Source organism: Emys orbicularis, chromosome 11 (assembly GCF_028017835.1).
Source record: "Emys orbicularis isolate rEmyOrb1 chromosome 11, rEmyOrb1.hap1, whole genome shotgun sequence".
In the NCBI taxonomy this organism is placed as follows: domain Eukaryota; kingdom Metazoa; phylum Chordata; order Testudines; family Emydidae; genus Emys; species Emys orbicularis.
In genome coordinates this window covers 17,045,242-17,059,621 of record NC_088693.1, presented here as the reverse complement: position 1 = coordinate 17,059,621, position 14,380 = coordinate 17,045,242, and the positions used below count along the sequence as shown (strand labels likewise).

The window sequence follows — 14,380 nt, the reverse complement described above, 5'->3', positions numbered from 1 at the left end:
CAGGACAGACAGCTGCGTGGGGGGGGAGGGTCGAAAACAGTCCCAGAAGGGTAAAAGGCCCTCCTCCCTATCAACTGAGGAGGGGTGACTACAGGTCAATCAGGATCAGCTGAGAGAGAGTTACCTGAGGACAATTAGGATCAGCTGATTCCAACTAAGGGCTGCCTGAGACCTTTTTAAACCTTCCCCTGTTGAGGGGGGGAGTCAAGCTGCCAGTAGGCGAGGAGCAGCAAGATGGCAAGCCTCACCAGGAGTGGAGGCTGCATTCCCTTCCATAAGGGAGGAAAATAAGCCTAAAAGACTGACTGAGAGAAGGAGCAGACTGCCCCTGTGCAGCCAAGAGGGACTGTTTTACCCCAAGCCCGTCTCGCCAAGGCTAAAAACAGCTGAGGCTGGTGAGACCGAGAAGGTGCCTTGCCACAGTGTGCACATATATGCAGATGTATATCAGAACAATCCTGAAGTGCACATTACATATCCAAGTGATTTAATATATCTATCTAGATTTTTGTAAGGTCACCCATCCCCATGTTACCTTTTTATAGTTGTCCTTCTTTTCTTCCCATTTCCCATTCCTATCCCCACCATTGTTACTTCCACTCTTCGCTTCATATACACAATTAAATCGTAAGCTCTTCAGGGTAGGGACAATGTATATTTTATTGTCTGTGTTCAGGGTGGAAACTACAAAGCAACTTAGGTGTCTAGATAGAAGTTAGGACCTTAACTTCCATTGATTTCAGTGACTGATTTCAGTAGAAGTTAGGAGCCTACATTGATTTGTGGAGTCCACCATGAATGTCTTATGAATAGTAATATTGTGTGTGTGTCTGTTTTTCCTTACTCCTTTGCTCCTTTTGCACAATATCTCACATTCAGTATAATTTTCCTTTGGATTTGTTTCTCTCAGTTCATTTTTGCCATCCTCTTTGTCTCTAATTGTAGAATGAGATCCATAACTTACTGAGTTAGTACAGTTCAACATTCAAACTCGTGTTTTCTACAGGTCTCTTGTGAAACTCACCAACCTTAATCACTTAACAAAAACAACATTTAAACACAATAAAATTTCTGAGTCACCCACTGATACTTCCACTCTCAGTAAAATGTATGTGTGCCTCATTTTATTCATCTGGTTAGGTGCTAATCCTCAAAACACTTCTGCATATGCATATGTAACCCACATACCTCCTGGGTGTGGTGGGCACCGAGACCACTTAGAAAGAGAGATTAATGAGTCTGCTCTACAGCCTTAGCTAATAGTCATATATATGGCTTTTAGATCGTGCAGTAGAGGCTCATGCATTAAGATCCAGAGGTCCCAGGTTTGATCCCGCCTGCCGACGACCAGGGTCTGTTGGTGTTACATATACATTTAACACATGTGAACAATCCCAGTAATCTCAATTTGTGTGTAAAGTTATACATGTGGAGAAGTCTTTGGGGGCCTTAGATTTTAAATTTCTTGAGGTGATAGTCCTTGTCCTCTGTTTCTTCTTTACATCATAGAGTACACTATTTACTCTCAACAAGCAATTAGTGCCAATTGTGGTCTTGCCTACATGGCTGCAGAGGGGCCCGATGGGGAGAAAAGTCCGTCCCCCCCCCCCCCCCCCCCGCATACTCCTCCATGGCTTGTCCATATTTCTGCTACATATATTTGGAGAAGCAGGGCCACGTTCCTAGTATTCTCTTACATCTGCCATCCTCCACCATGCAGTTGGGCAGATTAAGTTGATAGGGTCATGGAATCTGCTAGTGGTAAAGATCGGTATCCAGTTCCTACTTCCCGGGAACAGAATGGAAGAGCAGGAGAGGAACTGAAGCACAGTTCCTTCCCTACGTTGCTCCTAGGGCAGCTCAGCTACATGCTAACCCTTTCTCCAGGCTAGAAGTAATAGGCAACCTAGCCCTAAATAATGATGATGCTGTTCAGCGGGGCTTGAAATTAAGCAAAAATGAGTCCGCCTATCACAAGCTATAACCCCAAAACACACATATCAAGTAAAGTTAATTGAATGCAAAATTTCTGGATTATGAGCCAAATTTTTAAAAGTGCCTATGTCACTTCGGAGCCTAAGTCTCATTTATTTTCAAAAGACACACTTGAAAACTTCCTGTTACTTTGGTTATCTCTAGTTATACATTAGTTTATATCCTGTGCTGAAATCAATATCCAAGTAGTAGTCAAGTAATAGATCCTGAGCCCACTAAATGATAGTTCATGAATAAGCGCTAGATGAAGAAGGATGCCATATATTAAGTTGGTTGTCCCTAGGTAAACTGTCTTTGTATGTCAGTGGCAGAGCACTTGTATTGGAAGCCAAGTTCTTGTTGCAACAACTTTTAAAGAAAATGCAAAAGTTGTTTTGTTAATGATAAACTAGGTCTCTAACCTGCAAAAAGACAGACTCTTACACCTGCACAGAGTCCCATTAAATTCACTGGGAATTCAGGTAGGGTATAAAGGTTCACCCATGCACACCCTTTTGAAGGACTGAGGCCTTAATGCGTTCAGCAGAATCTTCATGAGTACTGTGATCACAAACAAGGTACAAGTTCTCTTTTTTGCATGTGCAAAGGAAATTCCTATGTTGTTTGCAATGCTGTTGTAGCCGTGTTGGTCCCAGAATATTAGAGAGACAAGGTGGGTGAGCTAATATCTTTTATTGGACCAACTTCTTTTCGTGAAAGATACAAGCTTTTGAGCTACATAGAGCTCTTCTTCAGGTCTTCTGTGAAAAGGTAGCTTTTGAGAAGACCTGAAGACGAGCTCTCTGTAGGTCGCAAGCCTGTCTCTTTCACCAACTGAAGTTGGTCCAATAAAAGATATTACTTCACCCACATTGTCTCTCAAAGGAGATTCCTAGGCATTTACTCTTACATAATTAATTTCATCTACTCTTGTGTGTAATGAAAAAAATTCTTAATCTTTTTAGGAAAAACTGTCAGAAGAGGACAGAAAATGCAAAGAAACTATGGAACACATTCATATTGCAGTAGATGAAGATTCAAGAAGTGAAAGTAGCAGTACTGAAGAAGAGAAAGAAAAGACAAAATTGCTATTAGAACGATTGAAAGCTCTGGAGGTAAGAAATAAAATAACTTTACACATAAAATATACCACTTCTTATAGTGGTACTGAATCAATGTGGTATAAATCCAGTCTTTCTCAGTTCACTTAGACTCATGTAACAGTATTTTTTATCATGATTCATTTATCAAGGATGAGTAAAAAGTTCCATCTTGGAACTACTGTCTCTAATGTCAAGGATCATATATCCTTAAAAAGTACTTCATAAATAATTTTAATTCACTTCAAGCTATAGGCTCAATCAAACCCGTTGACACTATCCAATAAGAAAACTTGTGTCATTCTGACTTTGTTTCAAGTGTTAATTTTTTAAATCGTGTGTCGCATACATGATTTAATAACCATCATAAAAATGGCATTCCTTCACTCTGGTGTTTGCTGCTGAAGTTGCAATATTTGGAGTACTTATTGTTGAAAACCTCACAGTCCTTATCAGACCCCCCAAGGAGCATGCACCTGAGTAACTTCACTGGGTTCAATGTGCATGTACTTAAGCATGATGTAATAATCTCAAGGTTCGGAACCAAGGTCTGGACCAACATAGAATCCAATTCTGAAGTTCTTATTCAGTGCTCAGTTCATTGTAGTCTGTTCAGGTTCTTATACAGTGGTTCAGCAGTACAGTATACAAATGCTTTCTAGTGATCTCAGCAGGAGGTTTGCCTGAGATTGAGAAAAACAAGGAATAAAGATTCAGTCACTGGGCCTATAGATTTCTGGTTTAAGCAAACAGGAAAATTCTCCTTCTGCTTCATAATCCACCTAACATTCTCACTTGATTTATACTCCAATTCAATTAAAAATCAAGTTCAATATTAGTGTCCTGGAAGATTTTGTAAAACAAAAATAAAATAAAAAGTGGTAGGTGTGTTCAGATCTAAGTACAAAGCACAGGCCTCACCTAAAATTATACAAGGTCTTTATAATTATGTCTGTAAATATATTTTCCCTTTAAAGACCCACACAAATATCACTGAAATAAACATATTAAATGTTAATTCTCACTAATCCTACATAGAACAGTTGCTTCATAATATGTATGCATTTTACCTAGGTCTATAGAACTTGAAATAAACAAAAGCACTTATTTAGTCTTAATTGTATCATTGATGTTGAGTGACTTGAGGTTCCTTGTAAATTTCTTTTTCCAAATATGCATAATTTGAGTTCCCTTGGCCTTGTTTTCAGTCAATCTGCATGACTGTTCAGTCCTTTATGTCCTTTCAGCTGATGAGAAATCATTCAATAAAGTCATAACCTTTTATCAATTATGGCAAACTGCCTAGAAGGAAAAAAACCATAACATTAAGACAGACAGGATCTGTCTCTGGGAGGTCAGTTAATAGGTTTCCTCACTGATGTCAGCTTTGTGCAGTAGCTTGTAAAAAACCATGTATTAGCAAATGCCAATATTTCAAGAATTAATCTACATAAATAGTCTAATGAGCAGTCAAAGAAGAAAAATGAACTGCAGGGCCAACATTAATTGTGCCCAAAGATAATTAAAACAAAGTGTTGTTAATTGTGTGTTGGTTTAATGTTATATATCCTTGCCCTTGTTTTTTCTTGGAGGGTATAAATGTTTATGTCAAAGGCTGAAAGCTCTTTGGTTTATTAATCAAGAGATACTTTCTCGGTTATTTGCAATTAGCAGTTCTCATCCTTTAGTATTCTGAGAGTAATTAATCTTAGTATTTCATTAATGTATTTTAAAAAAAACAGAAAATGGGTATTTGACATTATATTCACAGTAAAGTAATTAGCAGGTTCCTTCATCTTGAGTATTCAAATTACTACAATTATCAGACATGATTCATAAAATTAACAAGTCTAATAAAGCACATAGTAAAGTTAGTCCATCATCTGTGCTGTGTTATGCATTAAGATTATGCCTATAAACAAAACTCATGAATATTACCTTTCTCAGGACCACATTGTGCTATCACTAACATTTGCATGGAGGTAACTAACAGCAGGATTCGGCCCACTGTATGGTGACTGATGCAGAGCTGTTCGGAATTTTTTTCCCCTGTGGATAGATTTGGAAAAACTGGAACCGGAAAATTTTCAGCCAAAACCCAAATGTTTTTGGCTGAAAAGTTTGCAATTTTGGCCAAAGTGTATAAGATGAAAATGCAAAATTTTCTGCGGAAAGCAGACTCTTTTAATGAAAAATGTTATTTCGTTGGAAACTCAATTTTTCACTGAGACAGTTTTGTTGGAAATTTTTTGACCAGCCTTTGATCAATGGAAGACCATTTGGAGGAGCTGATTCCTTTTTAAAAATTATTTGTTGGCCCAGTGCATAATTTTACCAGTAGTATTTTTTTTGGGGGGGGGGAATGTTACAAGAAAATATTTTCATTATATATTTCTCTCTACAAGCAGTGGATTGCTGGCATTAGCATACATTAATATCAGAAGAAGGCACCAAGAAGTAATTTAATATATAGTTAGATGTGACATAGCTTATCATGCAATGGACCCCAGCACAATGTGACACATGTCACATTCAGTCAGTGATTTAAAAACCACGGTAAACCCGTATATGTAAACACTGCCATGAGTAATAAGCACACTATTTATATGCTAGAGAGTATTTCCATTCACCAACTATCCAAAACACTTAATTTTTTTCTCTGTTATTTCTCTTTCTAAGTCTTAATACTTACTTTGGTTAAATGAATCACATGTATAACATTTCTGTTAGTAAAGTGTATAAGTTGGGTTGTGTGGAAGTAATATCTCCTGCTTCCTTTGTGAGCAGGATACATTGTTCTAAACAAAACTGCTTGTTACTTATAGTGGAAAATTAGGACTAAGGTGTCAATTCAGGAAAGCACTTGCTTAAGTGGTTAAGCTCCATTGGGTTTGCTCAAGGACTCTCCTGAATAGGGATGCATTCCCAAATATAAGGAACATAAAGGACCTCAACACTCATCTCAAATACAATTGGTACTTTAAAATAGCATCATGGCTTAATACAATAGATAGAGATTATAAGTATATGTACACCAGGCAGTAAAATAAGAGTAGATAATTTTGGACACAGTTTGAGATGGGAATTTGCAAGATGCGCCTAGTCTCATCAAACTAATAAAAGCTAAAATAAAGCATCTGATTATAAATAATTTTGTATCACAGACTTGTAATGTCTTTTCAAGCCTTGTGTATCTTCCTAGCTCTATTAGCTCTGGTCTACACTGTTACGCAACTTCAGCTTCATGAATAACATAGCTGAAGTCGACGTACTTAAATCTACTCACCGTGATGTCTTCACTCCCCCTTCAACTCTGCCTGCACCTCTAGCTCCGGTGGAGTACCAGAGTTGACGGGAGAGTGCTCGGCGATTGATTTATCGCGTCTGATGTGATAAATCGACCCCTGCTGGATCCATCGCTGCCCGTTGATCCAGCGGGTAATGTAGACAAGCCCTTACTTCCTTTGGAAACCACCCTACTCATAACACCACCTCCTAAAAATCCCATTCAAAATTGTTGGCCCAAAGTGGAAATTTTATTTAAAAAGTTGGCAGAAATATAGCATGTGTGTGTGATTTAAAAATATTTTCAATATATAAATATTTTCACAAATATGCTATTTGTGTCTGTGTATATATATGTATGTATGTAGTGCCGGGAGCTGGGCTTACCGGTGGCATCACTTAGTAGTTAAGTCATTGGGCCCTCAATTTCCCCCTCCCAGTCTCTGGTGCTTCCTGTCAGCAACTCCTCCAGAACTGGGCTGACCCGCCTTTTGGTTGTGTATCAACTCAGTCCTCCAGCAGGGTCACCAATTTAGCTCATCTCCCGTTTCGGGGCAGCAGCGTTCAACAAATTGTAGAGGGTCCCACATCCTTCTGACAAGAGAGGATCCTCAGTTTATCTCCTGGCCCCTGCAGATGGCTGGTCCTTCCCATGAGGCTTTCAGCATCTCCATCTTCTCCTTACTTCTGGGAGGGGTGGAAGTGACGGTTATATCCCTGTATGACGAGGGCGTTTGAGAAAGGAGCCTGGACCTTTCCACTCCACTGAGCTCTTACTCTGGGCCCTATGCGAGGCAAACGAAGTCAGGCACCAGGGTGTACCTCAAGACTGCCTCCTTGGACCGCTTCCTACTATCCACCCCCTTCCACAGTCTCAAAGTCCAACTTAATATAGCAAAGGGGGGTGGGGGAAAGGGTAACTGAACCTTCAGCCTGGCTAGAGTCATCTGGTAGTCCCTTCCTCCCCAGCAGAGGCATTTGTGGCAGCTTTGGTCTGGAGAACTCAGGGTAGATCTGACCTGTTCCCCCATCTGAGTTGTCTGGCTCCCTTTAAAGTCCTTCCTCCAGCTGGAGCATGCTCTGCAGGTTTGGGGAAAGGAGGGGGTGCAGAGTTACAGGGGCCCAGAACTGCTCCTTAAGTCTTTCCGTTCTAGTGTGGGATTTATACTCCTCATCACTGTCTCTCTCCCCCCCCACATGTTCTTTTAACAAATATTTTACACTGACTTATGAATTCAGCACATATTTTAAGAAGAGATCATTTGCATCAAGAAAGTTTTCACATATTTAGCGAAATATACAATTTCAACACCTAAGAGATTCCCAGGGTAGACAGAGTCCTTCCTTTCTCTTCCCAGCCCTTCCTCATCATCCTATTGCTGGAGTGTGCTCTCCCCGCACTAAAGACGGTAATATATTTATAATTAATCTAGGGAAGACTTTGAACTAGTAGCAAAAAAAAAGGTTTTGCTATATACTAACATCTTTGAGGAACAGCATACTAAAGCAGAGGAGTTACCATCTATCAACACCCTAGCCCCAAAGAAGCAATGGGTTATTCAGCTTATATTTTTATGCTACCCATATAGGAAAAAATAATCTTATGTTCTAATTACATAACAGGAAGAGAATTCTTTGTATGCTAATAGTATTTGGAATACTGAACATCACCACAATAGCTGGGAGGCAAGTAATGGGTTTCTGCACAAATGGTCTGCTGCCAAAATGGCAAATATGATGAAGCTACTACAAACTGATGCTGAACTGAATGTTGCAGAGTATCCATTCTAGAGTAAAAACAGTTATACATTTTATTCTCAAGTAAGATGTTGCTAAAAGGGAGAAAATGACTTTAAGAGTGCAGTTGTTTTTAGCACTATTTTTCTCATTAACTGTTGAGTACTTTGCCAAATAAACCACCACACTGCATCTTAGCATAGATGGTTTCTCAGTGAACAATACAGAGCAATTTAGTAAAGTGTTTTTACTGTCAGCCTACTCAAAAGTTTTTTTTCCCCAGATGAGGTGTTATGATCCCTTTGACAAAGTTTAGTATTCCCTCATTTGCCCTTTTAATGATGATCTTTTTACATCTTTTATCAGTCATAGCAATTCTTTTCCCAGCCTACTGACTGATAAATACTCTTAGGCATGGCGGAATTTGATGTTTATTATTTTCTAATTGTGATGGATAATATGAATTTTAAGCACATTTTTATTTTTAATTATTTTAATTTTCTCAGTTGCATGAAGGGGGCAGGCAATAATTATTTAATGGCAGTAGATGTTGAGATTCAAAAAGTTAAAGCTTTATTTATTTGTAACAAGCCTAATTTACAGAATTTTACCCATAAAGCTTCCACAGGTAGGAGGTTGAAGCTAAAACAAACAAACAAAAATCTCAGGCCTTTTTGTGGGCGGGAGGCTGCATTCCAGGTCGAGTGGAGCAAAAACCCCCGACAAGGCACATGACAAGGACAGGGGAAGCCACCTCACTGCTGAACAGCTCCAGCCCATGGTAAGCAGACCCCCCTCATTCTCGGCCAGTGAATGAGTGAGCAGGGCCATGACAGCTGGGGAGCAGGGTCCTGTGATACCAGATCCTTGAAGGCGATAAGTGTCGGGGAGGCTGCGCTCACTGACTACTTTCGGTGGACATTTTCTCCCTCGCTTTGTGTGTCAGGTGAAATTGACGTTTACTGACGACTAATGATTTAAATTGAATCCTTCCAACCCTATAAATACCATACATTTTTAATCAAATGAAACAGATGACAAATAACAAATGGTTCAAAATCCATTATACCCCACTCTGTGTCGTTGGAATTCATATCAAATTGTGATCTCTTGGATATCAAAACTCCCTTGTGGCATCAGCTTCTTAGTTAGCTGCTCATGAAATCCGCTTAATTTACTCCAGCAGTTATGATCAAACACCTTACAACTCTTACGAAGCAAAAGTAATTCCACTGGTAAATTCATTGTGTATGTGGACTTCTGAAAAAGATAAAAGATTAATGATGTAAGGAGAGTAGTGCAACTCTTTGGTTGGTTTTCATTTTCTTGAGTAATTGGAGATATATTTTTTTAAAGGCAGTCAGGAAAACCTGTGCAACATAGTATATTTTGAACATGGATCAACCCCCAGTATAGCTACATATTACACACACTATGTGAAAAAGGTTGAAAAGTCAAACATTCAGAAGTTAGGAAATGCCAGAATTAAGGTGGCCTTTGCCACCTTAATTTGACTCCCTTGTGTGTATGCATTAAGATACAGTCTCTAATTACGTGATCACATACTATTTATTTCAACAGAACCCCTGACTTCTTCTCCACTGCCTCACTGATTCTAAGGCCTGGTCTACATTGGGGGGGAGTGGGAAGAATCGATCTAAGTTACGCAACTTCAGCTACGTGAATAACGTAGCTGAAGTCGATGTACTTAGATCGACTTACCGTGGTGTCTTCACCGCGGTGAGTCAACTGCTGCCACTCCCCCGTTGACTCTGCCTGTGCATCTCGCCGAGCTGGACTACAGGAGTCGACGGGAGAGCACTCGTGGATCGATCGCTGCCCACCGATCCGGCCAGTAGTGAAGACATACCCTTAGTCGGAATTTCTTTACTTAGGCAGTTCCAGTCATGCACCCTGTTACCTTCCCTAACTCCCAGTCCCAGTCTCCTTGCCCAGCCAGTCCCAGTCTCCCCCTACTCTAACTCTAACTCCCAGTCCCAGTTTCCTCTCCCTACCACAGCCTCCAGTCCCCCACCCTCCCTGGCTCACTGATTCTACTTGCCCCACTCTCCTCACGTCCAGCTATTGCCCTCTCCACATTCAAATAAAGCAGCTTCCTTCTCCATGCTTCCTGGGCCTTACTGAAAGCACAGGGGAGAGAGGCTTCCTGCTGTCAGTTCTGGTGCCTGGCCCTGGCTCACAGCATCCCTAAATTGCAATTGCAGGGAAAGTCCTGCTTAGCCCCAAGCTGGACTGTGCCCAGTGTGGATGGAATTTTTGGGGAATTTAGCTGCAAAGTACTATCAAGTCTTTACTGAGCATGTACAAATTGTGATTTTTCCAAGGACTTCTAACTTGGCCAGATTTGGGTGAAATTTTACAGGGATGACAAAAAGCACATTTCAGCCCAAAAAGTTAAAGTTTGGCAAAGTGAAGAGCAACTGAAAACTAGGTCTTATCATTGGAAGTCTCAGGCAACCTTAATAATAGACAGTGCTAACAACCCCACATAAAATGCTAAAGATCAGCAAAGGATTCTCATTATGTATTACTACTGAATCACTTGAATTACTTGTGAATTTCACTTCTGTGTTCCGTTTAAGCCCTTTGAGGCTTTATTTAGCAAGTATGTCCTCCCTGGCCATGCAGGAATACCAAAAAGGTCTTAGTCTTGTGAGAGCTTGGCCTACCCATCAAGCAAGAAGTTTCTGTTCCAACTATGCAGCAAGAAAAGGCTTCCCACAGTAGCAGTTCCTGTGCTCTGGGGAACCCTAGGACTTCTTGCTTCTCACAACCTCCCCTGACCAAAGAGCAAGTCCCACAAAAAGGAGCAGGGGACAGTCTAGTTCATAGCTCTGTCCCCTCTATACCAGCCTGTGGAGTGGAGTGGGGAGAGGTGGGGTGGGGTGGGGTGATATGTGAATAGAGCAGTTTTCACTCTTCCTGTGCATACAGGGATCACCTGGGAGGGTGCATTCCAATCTGTCCTCCTGGAATGGTGCAGCCCTTGACTACGCTACACAGGACTCTGGCCCCAATCTAGCCCTAAAAGCAATAGTCATTTTGATTTTAAAAAATTAAATTAACAAATCAGTGATAAATACTGTGTCAGCTTTTGAAGGCTTATTAAAATCTGTCTGATACACAGACATTTATGCATTGTGGAGAATTCAGCATGAAATAATTAGGTCTGACTGTATTAAGTGTTCTAGCCTTTTTTTTTTTTTTTTAAGTTCTCTCATTGCAACTCTCTAAAAACCATTTGCTTTTGATTGAGCAGTCAGGAAGAAAGCAACCTTTCTGTCAAATGGTGTTAGCCTGAGGGAATAAACCAAAGGATGCTGAATGAAAGCACTTTCAAAAAGACAATTTTTTTTTAAAACAGTAAACATAGACTTTATGAAAAGGTTTCTGCAAAATACACAAATCTTTCTGTGTGATGGCCTTCTTTCATGCACTAGGCCGGGGTCTCAAACTCAAATGACCACGAGGGCCACATGAGGACTAGTACATTGGCCCGAGGGCCGCATTTACTGACACCTCCCCCCCGCAGCCCTAGGCCCCACCCCCACTCCACCCCTTCTATGAGGCCCCGCCCCTGCCCCGCCTCTTCCCACCCCTTCCCTGCCCCCATTCCAACCCCTTCCCTGAAATCCCCACCCCAACTCTGCCCCCTCCCTGCCCCCAGGGGTGTGGCGGGGGCTCAGGGCAGGGAGTTGGGGTGTGGGGAGCAGGAGGGGTGGGGGGTGGGCTCCGGCCTGACGCGCACCGGGGGCAGGGCAGGTTGCCTGCCTGCCTGCCTGCCCTGCCCCCGCGCCACTCTGGGAAGCGGATGGAACCTGGGGAAGGAGGGACGCAGGGATGTGTGTGGCTGTTGCTTCAGGCACCGCCCCCAGCAGCTCCCATTGGGCGCAGTTCCCCATTCGCGGCCATGCGCCCCTCCTTCCCCAGGTTCCGTCCGCTTCCCGGAGCGGCATGGGGGCAGGGCAGGCAGGCAGGGAGCCTGCCCTGCCCCCAGTGCACGTTGGGCCGGAGCCGCTCTAGGTAAACACTGGGGGAGGGCGGGGGGTCCGCGAGGAGCTCGCGGGCCACAGAAAATAACCCCACAGGCTGCATGCGGCCCCCGGGCTGCGTGTTTGAGATCCCTGCACTAGGCCCTGGGTCCTCACATTTCCTTGAAGAGGAACGAGGTTGTGGTTAAGGGTTGGATTGAGACTCAGGAAATCTGGGTCCAGTTCCCAGCTCAACTACAGACCTTCTGTATCTTGTACAAGCAATTTAATTTCTTGGTGCTTCAATTCCTTATCTGTAAAGAATGGGGATGTGAGAGGGCAATCAAGTACCTTGGGGAGAGGGTGCCTGAGTTTGGCTTGCTGGCTTTCTTTCCTCAGGGTTCATTTTACAGATTTGGACCCAGAAACACAAATCAAGGAACCACTGGGACACAAGGGTCACAATTGGGAAAATGGAGACTTACAGTTCAGTGGGTTATCCCATTAAAGTAACAGAAAATGGTGCATATTGGCTAAGAGGAGAACAAAGGTCAGAGAGGAGATGGGGGACTAGTTAGTAAGTACTGTCTTAGACTTGGCTATTCTAGCTATTAATATTGATAGCCCTTTTATGTGTTTTGTTTGTCTGTTGTCCTGGCCCTTCATCTCCAAAATGGGCAAGGAAAGAATAAATAAAATGGGACTTTGATTTTTATCTAACCATCTGGAGTACTGGTGTGATACTTACAAACTAATTTGCCTGTTGAGGCTCTCTGACAGATGATAATACATCCTGTTTCTGTCTTGTCTACTTAGACTGTAAGTTGTTTAGGGCGGGAGCTGCCTCTTTCTGTGTGTCTGTAGAGTGCCTAGAATGTTGGAAGCTGAAGCTTCAAGGGGCTACTGTAATACAAATAATACAAATTTTATTAAAGTGAATGTTTAAAATCAAATTTACACAAGTTGAGAGGGAAGGTGCTGTACATCTGGGGTCAGGCTTGGGTTATGGGGGATTGCAAGTATCGGTTACAAGGTTCACGAGGTACATACATATCACATAACCAGCATAGATCCAGACTGGGGTGTGGGAGTTTTTAAAGCATCAGTGGATAAGTGGGCTCGGGTACGCCACCCATGGAATGTATTAAGAGTCCAAGTCAGTACTGGTGTAGAGAATAAGTACATGGGTGGGGTGCATCCCTCGGTTCGTCAGGGAAGTAAGTGGATTATTTCCCTGGTCGGCGGTCTCAGTTACTCGACCTGGTACTGGCGGTGTCCCATGATGTGTTCCTTGTAGATGTCTCTGGATCTCCTGATGGTGACCTCCTGAGCTGTTTCATGAGCTGGGCTTAGCGTTGACTGACTCCGCACGCTCTCAGTACCGGCTCATTGTGGGGGTCCCATGTGCCCAGGGCTCCCACGATCAGGGCGTGTATCTAGAGCTCGTAACTCTGGGCTCTCAGGGTGTTGGCCAGCGGGGTGTACTTCAATGCCTTCCGTGCTCGGGGCTCGTGGAAGGCCGGTGACCTGTTTTCAAATGGCACCATGACGTCTACCATGAGGACCTTCTTCTTTTCTGCGTCAGTTACGATGATGTCGGATCGCAGTTGGCTGTCTGTCCCGGGGATGGCGGAGTCGACAGTGATCTTCCCCAGGGACAGCAGGATGGCTTTCACCAGCCAGTTCTGGATGGCGTTGTGGCGGTGCCGCCAGGCTCCGTAGTGGTGTTTGCATCCACACAGGACGTGGGACAGGGTCACGTTGGCATAGCTGCACTTCCTGCAGCGCTTGTCCCAGTTGCCGTGGCGGACGGCTCCATTGAGGGGAATGCAGTTGAGTCGGGCCCGGTGGATGAACTGCCAGTCGGTGAACCTGATGAAGCTGCCCCCGGGGAGGAAGTGGTTGCTGGCGTCCCACTTGCTGGACATCTCAAACACCTTGCCCTGGTCCGGCTTCCGCTTGAGGTTCTCGGCATAGTGGCAGCGGATGCCATCTTTCAGGGTCCTTTCCAGCATCGTTTTGGCGGTTGGGGTGACGATGGTGTGGTCCAGGGTCTTTATGTGCGGCACCAATATTCCCAGCTCCCAGCGCTCCTCGCACCACTTCCTGCGGCAGCCAGTCCTCTTTTCTAGGCATCTTGAGGCATTGCGGGCACGGGACCAGAGAGAGGACAGGTCTCCCCCCACTCTCACAAACTCAGCCTCCAGGAAGCCGCTGAGGTAAGTGGCGACGTCCTGCTCGGAGGGGGCCCTGACGATTCATTTCCTGACCACGTCCCGCACGGCTTCATCT

At 43.3% G+C, this 14,380-nt stretch overlaps 1 protein-coding gene across 1 annotated transcript in view; it reads left to right on the top strand.

The window, feature by feature from the left end:
* The window catches only part of NCKAP5 (NCK associated protein 5), a 471,806-nt gene that overhangs the window by 291,960 nt on the left and 165,466 nt on the right, over positions 1-14,380 (top strand). Inside the window, 1 exon segment of the mRNA XM_065413737.1 lies at positions 2,940-3,089. Coding sequence (XP_065269809.1) covers positions 2,940-3,089 — 150 coding nt within the window.